The sequence below is a fragment of the Penicillium verrucosum genome, assembly GCF_028828655.1.
Source record: "Penicillium verrucosum strain IBT 35672 chromosome Unknown utg000001l_segment0_segment0, whole genome shotgun sequence".
NCBI classification, from domain to species: Eukaryota; Fungi; Ascomycota; class Eurotiomycetes; order Eurotiales; family Aspergillaceae; genus Penicillium; species Penicillium verrucosum.
In genome coordinates this window covers 2,616,442-2,629,107 of record NW_026643210.1, presented here as the reverse complement: position 1 = coordinate 2,629,107, position 12,666 = coordinate 2,616,442, and the positions used below count along the sequence as shown (strand labels likewise).

Sequence of the window (12,666 nt, the reverse complement as noted above, 5' to 3'; positions counted from 1 at the left end):
AATGACCACATCTTCGAACCGAGATCATTTCTTTCAGACATCGTGAGTCAAAATAATTCTTTGATCTTTGAATCAAAAATAGTTAATTGACATCCCTCGCAGCGCATCTTTGGATGAGCAGGAGCGGAAAGATGCCAAGTCCCAGAACACCAATGGAAACCCTATTCGACTACAGGGCAAGATCCTAGCAGCTCATGCCGATCCCTGGAATACTGGCTCGATTTATGTTGCCCAAAGCAATGGCACCGTGAGAAGGATCATCCTTGCCGTAAGTTCGATTGTAATCACAAGCCGTCTCAAAATCCATTTTCTCACATCCATCCCTACAGACAGGGGAAACAGCTAGGGCGTTTACAGGTCCTATGGCTCCCGTGACTAGTATTTGTCTAAGTCCCGATGGCAAGCTCCTTTTTGCCGGGTGCTGGGACAAAGCTATCTGGAGCTGGGACACGGCCACTGGTCAGCCACGCCAGAAGTACGAAGGCCATAACGACTTTGTTCGATCAGTCACCAGCGCAAGACTTCGTGGGGATGACCTGCTCATCTCCGGTGGTGCCGATGCACAAGTCCTAGTGTTCAATGTCACAAGTGGTGAGCGGTTGGAAACCTTCAAAGGCCACTCCCGTGGCATCCAGGACCTTGCCCTTGACCCAGAATCAGAGAGCACCCAACCAATCGTATTTAGTGCAGGAAGTGATCGGGAGATCCGCCAATTCAGTATCTTTGGCGGCGGTAGTACTACTGACCCTCTTCTTCCACATGACACCAGTGTCTACAAGCTCTTTTTCGATAATGACGGTGATCTCTGGACTGCTTCGGCTGACAAGACTGCTAAGTGCTTGGTTCGAGAGGATGAGTGGAAGGCCAATCTGACTCTAGAGCATCCTGACTTTGTCCGTGATGTTGTTGTCTATGAAACGGGAGGCTGGGTTGTGACCGCCTGTCGGGACGAGGAAGTTAGAGTATGGAACCGATCGGTAAGGGACTCTTTCTTTTTCAGTCTTTATATGTGGTATATGCTGATTAAAATAGACTGGAGCACTCCATCATACTTTCTCCGGCCACTTCGAAGAAGTCACTGGGCTTGTGCTTGTAGGGTCAACCATTGTCAGCGTAGGAATCGATGCGACCATTCGCCAATGGTCCCTTCGACCCGATGAGCTTCAGAAAGCAGTGGAGCTTACAAAGAAACCGACAGATCAGGAGAAGGAGGAGGAAAAGCCAGCCGAATCAATGTTAACGGCGGAGGAAGAGGCAGAGTTGGCAGAGCTCATGGAAGACGATTAGATGATGTGATACCCAATTGTGTTTTGAGCATGTGTATACCCAGCAGAGACATGTACAGTGCACCGAATACCATATACAATATAGACTATACAGTAACTACTGTCTTCAATATACAACGCGCCTGAAACTAGGTATAGTATAGATCACGTGACCTTCCTGATGCAGCCATGACGCACAGGGCCGATCTCCCGTCTCGACCCTTCGCCTCGACTCCCCGCCCAAATGGCGCTGACCCGCACACGACTTTATTCTTCAAGACACGCTCCAACCGGCCCCAACCCCCTCTAACCTGGTCCATTTGTCGCCCTAGTTACGAGATATTATTTGTCCCACGATAAATTCATATTTCACGGACTCGATCACACGTGGGGTAGCTTCCGAACTTGAGTATCTAGGTATTGCACTGCCGGAACCCGTTAGTAACCCCTCCTGGGCCTCGGACTGATGAATGTCTAGTCTCCGACCGGCAAAAGTATTGGACACTCAGTCATAATGGCCGCCTCGATCAACCACTCACACCCACGTCATGATGTACCTGACGCTGGCCCCAAAATGGTCAATCGTTTGCAGCAAAGCAAATCCCCTTATGTGAGAGATGTGTTCCCTTGGGAGATATTGCAACATGCTCACGGAACAACAGGTCCGAGCACATATGAACAACCCGGTAGCATGGCAAGTCTGGGATGTAGAAGCTATGGAGCTTGCCAAGAAGCACAATCGTTTAATCTTTCTCAGTATCGGTTACTCCGCATGTCATTGTAGGTTACAACTACTCCACAGGGCGGTACTTGTATTCTAATCTTGTCCAGGGTGCCATGTCATGGAAAAAGAATCGTTCATGTCATCGGAGGTGGCCTCGATTCTGAATGAATCCTTTGTCCCGATCAAAGTTGACCGTGAAGAGCGACCAGATATCGACGACGTCTACATGAATTATGTCCAGGCCACAACGGGTTCGGGTGGCTGGCCCTTGAATTTGTTTTTGACTCCTGATCTTGAGCCTGTGTTTGGTGGCACTTACTGGCAAGGTCCAAACTCAACCACATTTACGGGCCCCGAGGCAATCGGGTTTGTGGAGATTTTAGAAAAATTGAGAGATGTGTGGCAGACCCAACAGCAGCGTTGTCTTGACAGCGCTAAAGAAATCACGAAACAATTGAGAGAGTTTGCCGAGGAAGGGACGCATTCGCAGCAAGGCGATCGCGGTAATGATAATGACGAGGAAATGGATATTGAGCTTCTAGAAGAAGCGTATCAACATTTCGCATCTCGATACGACTCGGTCAATGGCGGGTTCGGCCGCGCACCCAAATTTCCTACGCCGTCTAACCTCAGCTTTCTACTCCGGCTCGGTGCCTACCCGAATCAGGTCACAGATGTTGTAGGGCATGATGAGTGTGAACAAGCAACCGCGATGGCCGTCACGACACTAGTGAACATGGCTCGTGGTGGCATTCGGGACCACATCGGCCATGGATACGCACGGTACAGCGTGACGACGGACTGGGGTCTCCCCCATTTCGAGAAGATGCTTTATGACCAGGCACAGCTATTGGATGTTTACGTGGACGCTTTCCGGCTCACTCATGACCCCGAACTTTTAGGCGCTGTCTATGACCTGGCTGCCTACTTGACGAGCGCCCCGATACAGTCGCCTACCGGAGGGTTCTTTTCCTCGGAAGATGCCGACAGTTACCCTCATCCCAATGATACCGAAAAGCGGGAGGGTGCCTTTTATGTCTGGTCGCTGAAGGAACTCACTTCCGTCCTCGGCCCTCGGGATGCCCCGGTTTGCGCCAAACACTGGGGTGTTCTTCCCGACGGCAACGTTCCACACGAGTACGACCCACATGATGAATTCATGAACCAGAACGTGTTGTCCATCCGCGCCACACCGAGCAAACTCGCTAAAGACTTCGGCCTTAGCGAGGAAGAAGTCGTCAAGATCATCAAGTCATCAAAACAGAAGTTGCACGATTATCGCGAACGAACACGCGGGCGGCCAGACCTGGATGACAAAATTATCGTGGCCTGGAATGGATTGGCGATTGGTGCGCTGGCGAAGTGTAGTATTCTGTTTGAGGAGATTGAGAGCTCCAAGGCTGTCAATTGTCGCGAAGCGGCAGCACGGGCAATCAGCTTCATTAAGGACAAGCTCTTTGACAAAGCCACGGGGCAGCTATGGCGCATTTACCGCGATGGAAACCGTGGAGACACCCCTGGCTTCGCCGACGACTATGCATACTTGGCCAGCGGGCTGCTCGACATGTATGATGCTACTCACGACGACAGCTACCTTCAATTTGCCGAGCGACTGCAAAGTGAGAATACCCCCTTCGATTTGAACGAGATCTAATGGCTAACTGGTGATCCCAGAGTACCTTAATGAATACTTCTTGGCTCAAAGTGGCTCTACAACCACCGGATACTACAGTACACCTTCCGTCACCACCCCTGGCATGCCTGGCCCGCTCCTCCGTCTGAAGACCGGCACCGAGTCAGCAACACCTTCGGTAAACGGTGTCATTGCGCGCAATCTGCTACGCCTGTCCGCTCTACTGGAGGATGAGGGCTACCGGAGCTTGGCCCGGCAGACATGCAACACCTTCGCGGTGGAGATCATCCAACACCCCTTCCTGTTCGTAGGAATGCTGGACGTGGTCGTGGGCCTCCAGATTGGCACTCGCACAGTAACGGGTGTGTTCTCCACCGCCGATATTTCCTCGATTTCTAATCCACGTGGCGACACTCTCCTCAGTCGGAACGATGAGCCCGTGTCGGCACTCGACCTAATCCGACAACGGGTCCGGGCCGAGGCCGGCGTGGCCGTGTCCTCATCTATCGTGGTCACTTCGATTGTCGACATTCGCCCCTCACACCTAAAAGACTTTGTAGGGAATCAGTCCTTCTGGCTCAAATGCCGAAATGCGCTCTTTCAAGATTTAAAGGCCGGCGAGCCTGCCAAGAACTACTTGATGGTTTGTGAGGCCGGGCGATGCCAAATCATTGATCTCTAGGCACTACGAGAATCTTTTTATGTTTTTCGATATTCACATCGAGAGTTATGTGGTTGTGGCGTTCCGTTTGGTTGGGTACGGGTGATAAGTATGCCACCTTTTGACTTAATTGTTACAAAAATAGTCGGCCGCTTATGCGGCCTTGTCATGTCCTTTTGGTCGTTTTTTCAGATGTCTTTTCAGGTGATAGAAAGCATATGCTGCTCAGAGGGCTTTTCCATGACCTTCGATTTCTTCATATTGCCAGTAGCCTCACTAACTACCTAGTATACAGTTGAAATTGTACCAAATTGCCTGCCATATGCATACTCGTACCATCCATGGATCTAGTCGAGGTCAATAATCTGCAAATAGTTCAGGTATTTCTGAACCCCAAATACCTGAACTTGCCCCACTCCCGAGCAGCCAACCACAGTGACAGCGAGGCAGGAGAAGAGAAGAGATCAGCAATGCAATAGTATTCAGGCTAACTGCTGATGATGGTTGATGAGAAGGGGAAAAGAAGAAGAGAGAGGAGAGGAGACTATCTGGTAGTTGACATGTGATAGTTCTGACAAACAAGGTCATGTGCTATGATCCCAACACACAGCCCTCCAAATCCACATACCTGGCAGGTATGTGGTTTGGAATAGAGTTAGGTTCGAAATGGTCCCTATCATATGAAGTAGAGAGCTGATCTCAGACATAATAATTGTTAGGTCACGGCCAGCTTGGCTGTATTCTATCAAAAGAATATACGCAAATGAGACTCTAGATACATCACGCTTGCCGGGGCCATTCTCATAAGATACGGAACTAGCTGAGAGGTAGTAGCCTATTCACGGAACTCCCGGGGTATATGTACTCAGCGTGCCCTAACTCGTGGCTTGGCGTATCGTCTTGGCGTGGGGGCTATACACCCCGGGAGTCCCGTGAATGGGCTACTACCTCTCAGCTAGTTCCGTATCTTATGAGAATGGCCCCGGCGAGCGTGCTATATCCAGAGTCTCATTTGCATATATTCTTTTGATAGAATACAGCCAAGCTGGCCGTGACCTAACAATTATTATGTCTGAGATCAGCTCTCCACTTCATATGATGGGGGCCATTTCGAACCTGACGGTATAGGGCATTATAGCGACAGGATTGAAGATATAAATACCGTCGATGGAGACTCCCAGGTGCTCCTAATCACCCGAAAGATCATTCAGTCAAAGCAGTCCTATCAAACAGCTATTTTCAAGACAACCTTCTTTGAAACAACCTTTTCGAAACAACCTCAATCTTCCACTGCAGAAAAGCACAAGACATACTCAAAATGCGCTTCTATCTCCCAGCAACACTTTTCCTCTCTGCCCTCAGCGCAGCCCCTGCCCTGGCCGGGCAGGAAGTGGTAGCGGTCTGGAGTGGCTCAACCTTCAGCACAGCCAGCAATTCGGGCGAGCACGTCTGGGACGCCGGCTTCTCGTTGATTGACAAGAACGGCGAGGTAATCTACAACGAAGCCAATCCGGACGGATACAAACCTTGTATCCACATGGGTCAGGAATTCCAGCTCGAAGGCGGATGTCTCGGCGGAGCATGGTACTCGTTTCGGTGCAAGGCAAACCCAATTAGTGTACCGGAGGAATGCGAGGTGATGGGGCCGGATGGTAAGAGTGTCGCGACCGGGGACAGTGATAGCAGTACAGATTATTTCGGGCTGGGTATCTCGATGACTGGCGCTTGCCGAGTGAATTTCGAGTTGTGGGAAGGGATTGACTGTGAGAACGGCTCGGGGGACCTGGTGCCGCATCATACCGGTTGGCACGCTGAGGATGGGTGGTCCTAAGCAATGGAAAGGCCTTCAGTATCTAGTATCTACTCAGATCCCAGTCATAACATATACTTGTTGCCACGGCGTGGAGAGCAATACAGCCGACTGGACTCTGGGGGAACAGACAAATTGTGTATATAACTGGAGAACCGACACGATGAACAACGTCTGGATTCAACATCCACTCTCTGCAGAAGGAAACGAAATGAAAGCTCCACCATTTCAGGAGAAGATTCATAGGCTGCAAGATGCAGAACTGTTTTCTCAGCAATCCGAATACATTATTTGCTACAACGAATCTTGAAATGCAGCACTTTCGTTCTTCTCTACCACAGTTTCGCGGAATTGAACCATGGTAAACGCCGACGAACCAATATCAACGAGATTATTTGTCACACTAAATCAAAAAGCCATGAACAACATGTAAACCATCACAGCTGGTACAATTACAAGAACTATACTCGTTTCCAGTCTGCACAAGTACGCGGTGTTGAAGCTTTCAGAATCCCCCCGACTCTTATCTGTACCGAAAGATGCTCTACTGGTAGTTTATGTGGGACTAAGCTGGGCCGAAATAAGTGAGGCTGTACGAGAGGTAATACTTACGTGCTTCTGAAAGGTCATTTCTCGATCCTAAATTAACCACCAAACCTCAGTCTCTCCGAATGAGCATCCTGCTGCGAATCCTCACCGGTTCGCCATCTCGATAGGTGATCTGTTTTTCACTATTTTTCCTTTCCTCAAGCTTGGTCAAGATTACAGCCACGCTAGTTGGTATTTACGTCTACCTCCCACTGTAACATGCCGTACTCTTTCTTCACTTTGTGGTTTACCTGAGCTTGGCCTATCTCTTGTGGTCACTGGATGAGTATACAACGGCCGGTTCCTGGACTGGGTTACAACTAAGTTGTGCTTTGCTTTGGACGATAGGGTTGGCAGCTGTGCTTCTTCTGATTGCGGTCTTTGGAACTGTCCTGTACTGCTGGCTTTTATCTCTAGAGGTAAAGTCGGCCGCGTACGAGGAAATACCACTCTTGGCTGACTTTGACAGCTGCAATTATGCATTCTGACCATATGGATGATCTTGTCATATTACTCTGTTCGAAGTGCTGGAAGTTCAGTCGATGAACAATCCACTTGTTCAGCAACTGTGGTAGCCCGCGAAGTTTAGATACACAGATTTAAGGGATTTATTGGACGACTAGCAAATGTGTGATATTATCGAACACTTGCTTAAAGCCTTGCGGCGGTGCAAAGCTTTGAAGCAAATTTAACCTGTTCGACGGCAATGACTAACATCGGGGAAACCCATCTTCTGACAAAATGGCCAAATCGCCGACAGACCGCTCGTTCCAAACTGCGTCGTGCAATTCTAGTAATTCTAGCGAAGTCCCTTATGGGGCTAGAGAAATTTGCCGAACGCCAGTAATAAAGCTATGGGTTTCTATTGCCCTTCGGTCCACTCAAACTCTAAGAAAGATCTAATTCAAAGATTAATAATAGAATAACTTGATGTTTTTATTTATGAAGTTTGTATCAGGACTTATGAAATTGGCCACGAGCGTTAGCCATATCACCTATGATTATACCGCGAAAGTACCGGAAATATTTCCACACCGGCCGATCAGTCAATATCTAGAGGCCCTGGCTATCGAGAATTAGATTACCGCAATAAGCCTGAGAATAAAGAAGAGTACTTACTGAAGATCTCGATCCTTGGCTAATGTTTGACAATATGATCACAGCCAGCTTTTTGTTTTTCAAATGTGTAGTTGAGCATTCAGGGGATAGGTGTTCCTCTTCTACGCAAATAATCCTGCCTTTGATAAGTTCAATGTCTGGAGGGATGTTAGGAAGCACAATAGTCTTACAATCTATATAGTCATCAAATTTCATGGGGATAGCTCGGGGTCGGGTTGCTAGTAATTGAAGTGTGAGGAGGTAATATCAAAGGCTTATAGTTTATAGGAAAACTCATAAATATAATTTGCGACTCGATTAGCGCGTGTCTCTACCGCTCTCTCAATTTAATTTGATATACAAACTGGTAGAGGCATTATGACGTTATATATAACTTCGGTATTTTAAAGCTTATATACCGCTAGTTTAGTTCCCGTATAGGGGCTAGAAGTATTAGGGATAGTTTGATCTAGGCGTTCTCTACTTTGCTCTCCTAATGGTATCTAGAGGGATTATATCTAGTTCGGAAGAAGGGACCGGGGCGATGTAGAAGAAAGGCAGTATATGAGGTTAGTTAGGTAGCTAGCTTCGAATAGAGTAGAATAATATGTAGTAAAGGCATCAATAGAGATAGGAGGCCTTAAATATCACTTATATTTCTCGGTTTAAGTCTAGTAGGTTATAAAGGTGCCTATTCCTACTACCTAAAGCGCTATTGATCGCACCTTTTTATTAAAGTAAGGATCTAGTTATAGTTAGTACCTACCTCTTTCGCTAGTAACGATGACATACTTATATTAGAAGTCCACCCCGATTCCTACTTAGTTCCTATATAGGCCCATAGAAATTTCTTTAAAGGCAATACTTTTTTTGAGAATTGAATCCCTATCCCTTAGGGAATAGGCGCCCTCGGAAACTCCTAGCTAAGACGCTAGGATACTACTAGATATCTATAAGAATTCAAGAAGTAGAAGATCCTAGGAACTACGCCCCGATAGAAACAACCCTCTCGAAAACGATTTATACGTCTTAGTAGGGAATATTTTACGTAACCTTAGTTATAGTACTATTTTGATGCTAGCGCTGATAACTTAGTATTTTGATGCTTTATCTTCTGAAGTGGGGTAGGGCTTAGTTACTTTCCTATAACGGCCTTATAATAGTGAAATAAGGGCAAAGAATGCTTTCTTTTTGTCTGCCCCCGTTCGTGAAGCTGATGTGCTAGAAATAAACTCAAATTTTCTCTCGTCCCATATCAACCACAACGGCGCGGTTCCGGGCCATCTTTGATGTCTGATATTCCAGAAGGCCACCTCGTGCGCACGTTCTGTCGCCCGAAGCTGCCGAAAGTGGAGGCCGAGAAAATTATAGAGAGGGTTGAGCAAAATGACGATGGCAACCAATGAATGGATCATCGTCCTTGGCCTACGAGGACCAACCATTGAAAAGTTCGCCAACGACCACTATGGTCTTTGCGATCAGTTTGCCGCGTCCAGTCGCGTGTAGGACGTTACCGATGACTGCATGCACAGCGAGCAGAGACTTGTTAGGAGTGGGTGTCGTTGCTTGCTGTTGTCGTTAACTTGGGCATAAGGGCGTGTCATCGTCGTCATTTAGGAATTCATACTCATCCAGCCTGGGGAACATCTTTAACAATTTCGAGAAATTTGTTTGAAGGTTACTTGTGAAGACCCCACTATGCAGGGTCTTAGATTGATCAGAGTGACAAGGGTTATACAAACACTACGGCGAAGGCAATGCAATGTAACTACTCCATAGTACTGCTTGTATTCAAACTGAACTCTGAGCTTCTAGACTTGCTCCGGGTTCCACTAGTGTAGTTGTGCGTGGGTAAACGAGATCACATGAGTCTCCATCTATATGCCTCCGAGGGATGCATAGATCCACTTCGAGTCCTGCGATCCTCTCTGGGAGGGTGGGATGTGACATTACTCATGATAACTAGTTATGTTGTACGGAGTACTTCTCCGTAGTCAATGCACTTTACATGATTTCTCTAGACTGTGGACCCTGGACACAAATGCCGGAAAGGTGGATGTGCATGTTGAAGGCTAGAATCTACTACTACGGAGTACTACGGAGTACTCCGTACAACAGATGAGATCGTACAGGTAGAATAATAAGATGTTTTGGAATTTCCCCTGATTACAATGTATAGGCGCCTTGTCCCACCATGACCCGTGGATACGAGGGTTGTACCAACGGGCGTCACGTTCTGATTGGTTGTCCCCTATTGATTTTGATCTTCCACTATCACGACGATCCATGGACAAAATATTGGAAGCGGGCTGTCTAAAACTCAATGTAAGAAAAGTCCAAAAAACAGGGAAATCTCATATTAATGCCGGGTACTCCGTATTCCAAAGAAGATCGTTAATTCCATAAATGAGTGGCTGAAACGAGGTTGATTGATTTAATATAACACAGTTCCGCCCGTTCAGACTACCGAATCGGCCTCCAAGCCAAGTTTTCTTAGCGGGATAAGCGGGTGTGCAAGTGGAGAAGTTTTGTTTCTTGATGGGGAGTTTTGATTGGTTGTTAAAGCTTACGGGTGGACACTTTGAAACCGTTCCTGGCTAAGGGGCTTCCAATGTTGACAGTCCCCTGGCTTTTGATCATACAAGATCTTGATTGCTCTTTTGTACTCCGTGTACTCCTCCGTACGTAGGACTCTCCATACGAAGATTTTCCTCCTGAAACCCACGGTACTTTTAATTACCTTATTTCCTTTGACAACCTCTTCTGACTTAGCGTACGTGCCTACGTACCCCCGATATGTGGGCTTATAGAGTGGTCCAGGCTACCTGTGGACATCATACATCACATCACACAGCAGATTCTTAATTTTAATTTTTAATATGTCGATATCCTTAATACTTTAAAAAGAAATTACACATAGAATATCGGAGAATATTTGCTTAATTTCTAAACCAGCCTCATATCTGTGTGAAATGGTATCTAGGACTTGGAATGTACTATAGAATGTGCCACAGTATGGTATGTTCAACTCTCGAGAGGCTGGAAAGTCCCCCCAAAGAAAAGAGAATAAGTATAGCCATTGAAGGTTTTCAAATGGATATAATAAATTTTATCCAAATAATTACCACTTGTTTGCTCCAATTCTCCCAGTTCCATTTGGACCTTTCATTTAAAATTAATATCCCGATTGTTCGCACGGTCCCCCCCCACTTCCTCCTCATCTCCCCTTTCTACAATATCTACCACATTAACCTCCTCCTTCTCCCTTTTCTCCTCTCTTCTCTCTCCTCGTCCTCACAAATCATTTCAGCCTGCATCTTATCTTTCTTTCACTCCTTGAAGAAAGAAGGTGTTTTTAAAAGGCCTGCCATTCATTTATCCCTAACGTACACACTCCTTTGTCAAAGCAGTCGATCTGCTTGACCCCAATTCTCCCATTCTCTTCACAAAAACTTCCTGGAGAAGTTTCTTTGTCTTCAATCCCAAAATGCGTTCTGCTGTCATCATTGCCGCCTTGGCGGTCGGCACTTGTGCTAGGGTTATTGAGAAGGAGGTTTACGTGACCGAGTGGACTACCACTACCATCACCGAGACTGTCACCCAGTGGCCCACCAACACTCCCAGCGCCGCTGTTTTGGTCAAGCAGGACCACACCAAGCCTACCAACGCTGCCCTTCCCACTCTCGATATTTCCAAGAAGGACCCCGCTGAGGTCGAGACCGCCTCTGCTGCGGCTCCTACTACCCCTGCCGCCGTGGTTGAGCCTGAACCCAGCAGCGCAACCACATCCTCCACCACCTCGTCTTCGACCACCGAGGCCGAACTCAAGCCCGTGACCACTGCTGCCCCCGCTGCCACCTCTGTCGCTACCTCTTCGGCTACCTCGACCACCGCCGCTGCCACTGCCGCCCCTAACGCTGCCAACTCCTACCAGAAGTCCATCCTGCACTACCACAACCTTCACCGCAGCGACCACTCCGCCAGCGGCTTGACCTGGTCCGACGACCTCGCCGGAGCTGCCCACACTCTGGCCTCGCGTTGCGAGTACGGACACGACACGTAAGTATTCCTTCGTCTAGCTTGAGAAACAATCATACTAACGTTAACTAGTTCCATCCCGTCCGCAAGCGGAGATTACGGCCAGAACATCGCATACGGTTACGATGGAGATCTCGTCGGTGAGAAGATTATCAGCGAGATGATGTACACTGACGAGGAGCCGTACTTCGCCAGCCTCTACGGTGAGGCTAGCCCTGATCAGACCAACTTCGATAAGTGGGGCCACTTCACTCAGATCGTCTGGAAGGCTACCACTCAAGTCGGATGTGCTACTGTTAGCTGCTCTGACTTGAAGAATGTTGGTAGTGCCGCCCCCTACACTGTCTGCAACTATGGCTCGCCCGGTAACTACGCCGGCGAGTATGCCGAAAACGTCTTGAAGCCCAGTGCATAAACGTCTCGGGATATATGGAGCTGTTGATTTGAGAATGCCACATCTGATATTCTTGTGTGGAGTGATCTAAACCCATTGATCCTGTTCTTCTAAACAACATGTCTCTCACCCATTCGCTTTGCGCCAACTGGATTTGTCTTCTTGTCTTTACCTTCTTCATCATTTGCATGTCCTGCCTCGATCGGTGACCCATACTGTATGTATGCAAGCGTGCTCCGTCCTTCTCCTTGGGAGGACTCATGGCAATGCAGATATTATTATTCCTTGTGAATATTCTTATGACTCCTGTCTTCCGCCACTCTTCCGTGCGGCTCATCCTGTGGATAACAGAATCTCTGGCGTCATATTTTTTTTTTTTTTTTTGCATTTGCATTTGCAAGCGTGATGTACTGTGTACCCCTAGCGTATTATGAAGTTCCCTCAACATCCTCCAC

The 12,666-nt window shown here is 47.7% G+C and overlaps 4 protein-coding genes across 4 annotated transcripts; all 4 read left to right on the top strand.

The window, feature by feature from the left end:
* Window position 1: 1 nt before the first annotated feature.
* Window positions 2-1,287, top strand: N7516_000971 (WD40 repeat domain-containing protein; the record flags this gene model as incomplete). The annotated part of the gene is made up of 4 exons (XM_057213693.1): window positions 2-42; window positions 103-268; window positions 330-977; window positions 1,033-1,287. 4 exons carry the CDS (start codon window positions 2-4, stop codon window positions 1,285-1,287), a joined length of 1,110 nt encoding a protein of 369 aa, XP_057075576.1.
* Window positions 1,288-1,766: 479 nt separating this feature from the next.
* On the top strand, window positions 1,767-4,304 carry N7516_000970 (thioredoxin domain-containing protein; the record flags this gene model as incomplete). The annotated part of the gene is made up of 4 exons (XM_057213692.1): window positions 1,767-1,875; window positions 1,928-2,045; window positions 2,097-3,608; window positions 3,664-4,304. Exons 1-4 carry the CDS (start codon window positions 1,780-1,782, stop codon window positions 4,302-4,304), a joined length of 2,367 nt encoding a protein of 788 aa, XP_057075575.1. The 5' UTR covers window positions 1,767-1,779.
* A 1,297-nt stretch (window positions 4,305-5,601) lies between these two features.
* Window positions 5,602-6,114, top strand: N7516_000969 (uncharacterized protein; the record flags this gene model as incomplete). The annotated part of the gene is made up of 1 exon (XM_057213691.1): window positions 5,602-6,114. The coding sequence occupies one exon, from the start codon at window positions 5,602-5,604 to the stop codon at window positions 6,112-6,114; it is 513 nt and encodes a 170-aa protein (XP_057075574.1).
* A 5,152-nt stretch (window positions 6,115-11,266) lies between these two features.
* N7516_000968 (CAP domain-containing protein) lies at window positions 11,267-12,232 on the top strand (the record flags this gene model as incomplete). The annotated part of the gene is made up of 2 exons (XM_057213690.1): window positions 11,267-11,838; window positions 11,890-12,232. The coding sequence occupies 2 exons, from the start codon at window positions 11,267-11,269 to the stop codon at window positions 12,230-12,232; spliced, it is 915 nt and encodes a 304-aa protein (XP_057075573.1).
* Between the last annotated feature and the right edge of the window lie 434 nt (window positions 12,233-12,666).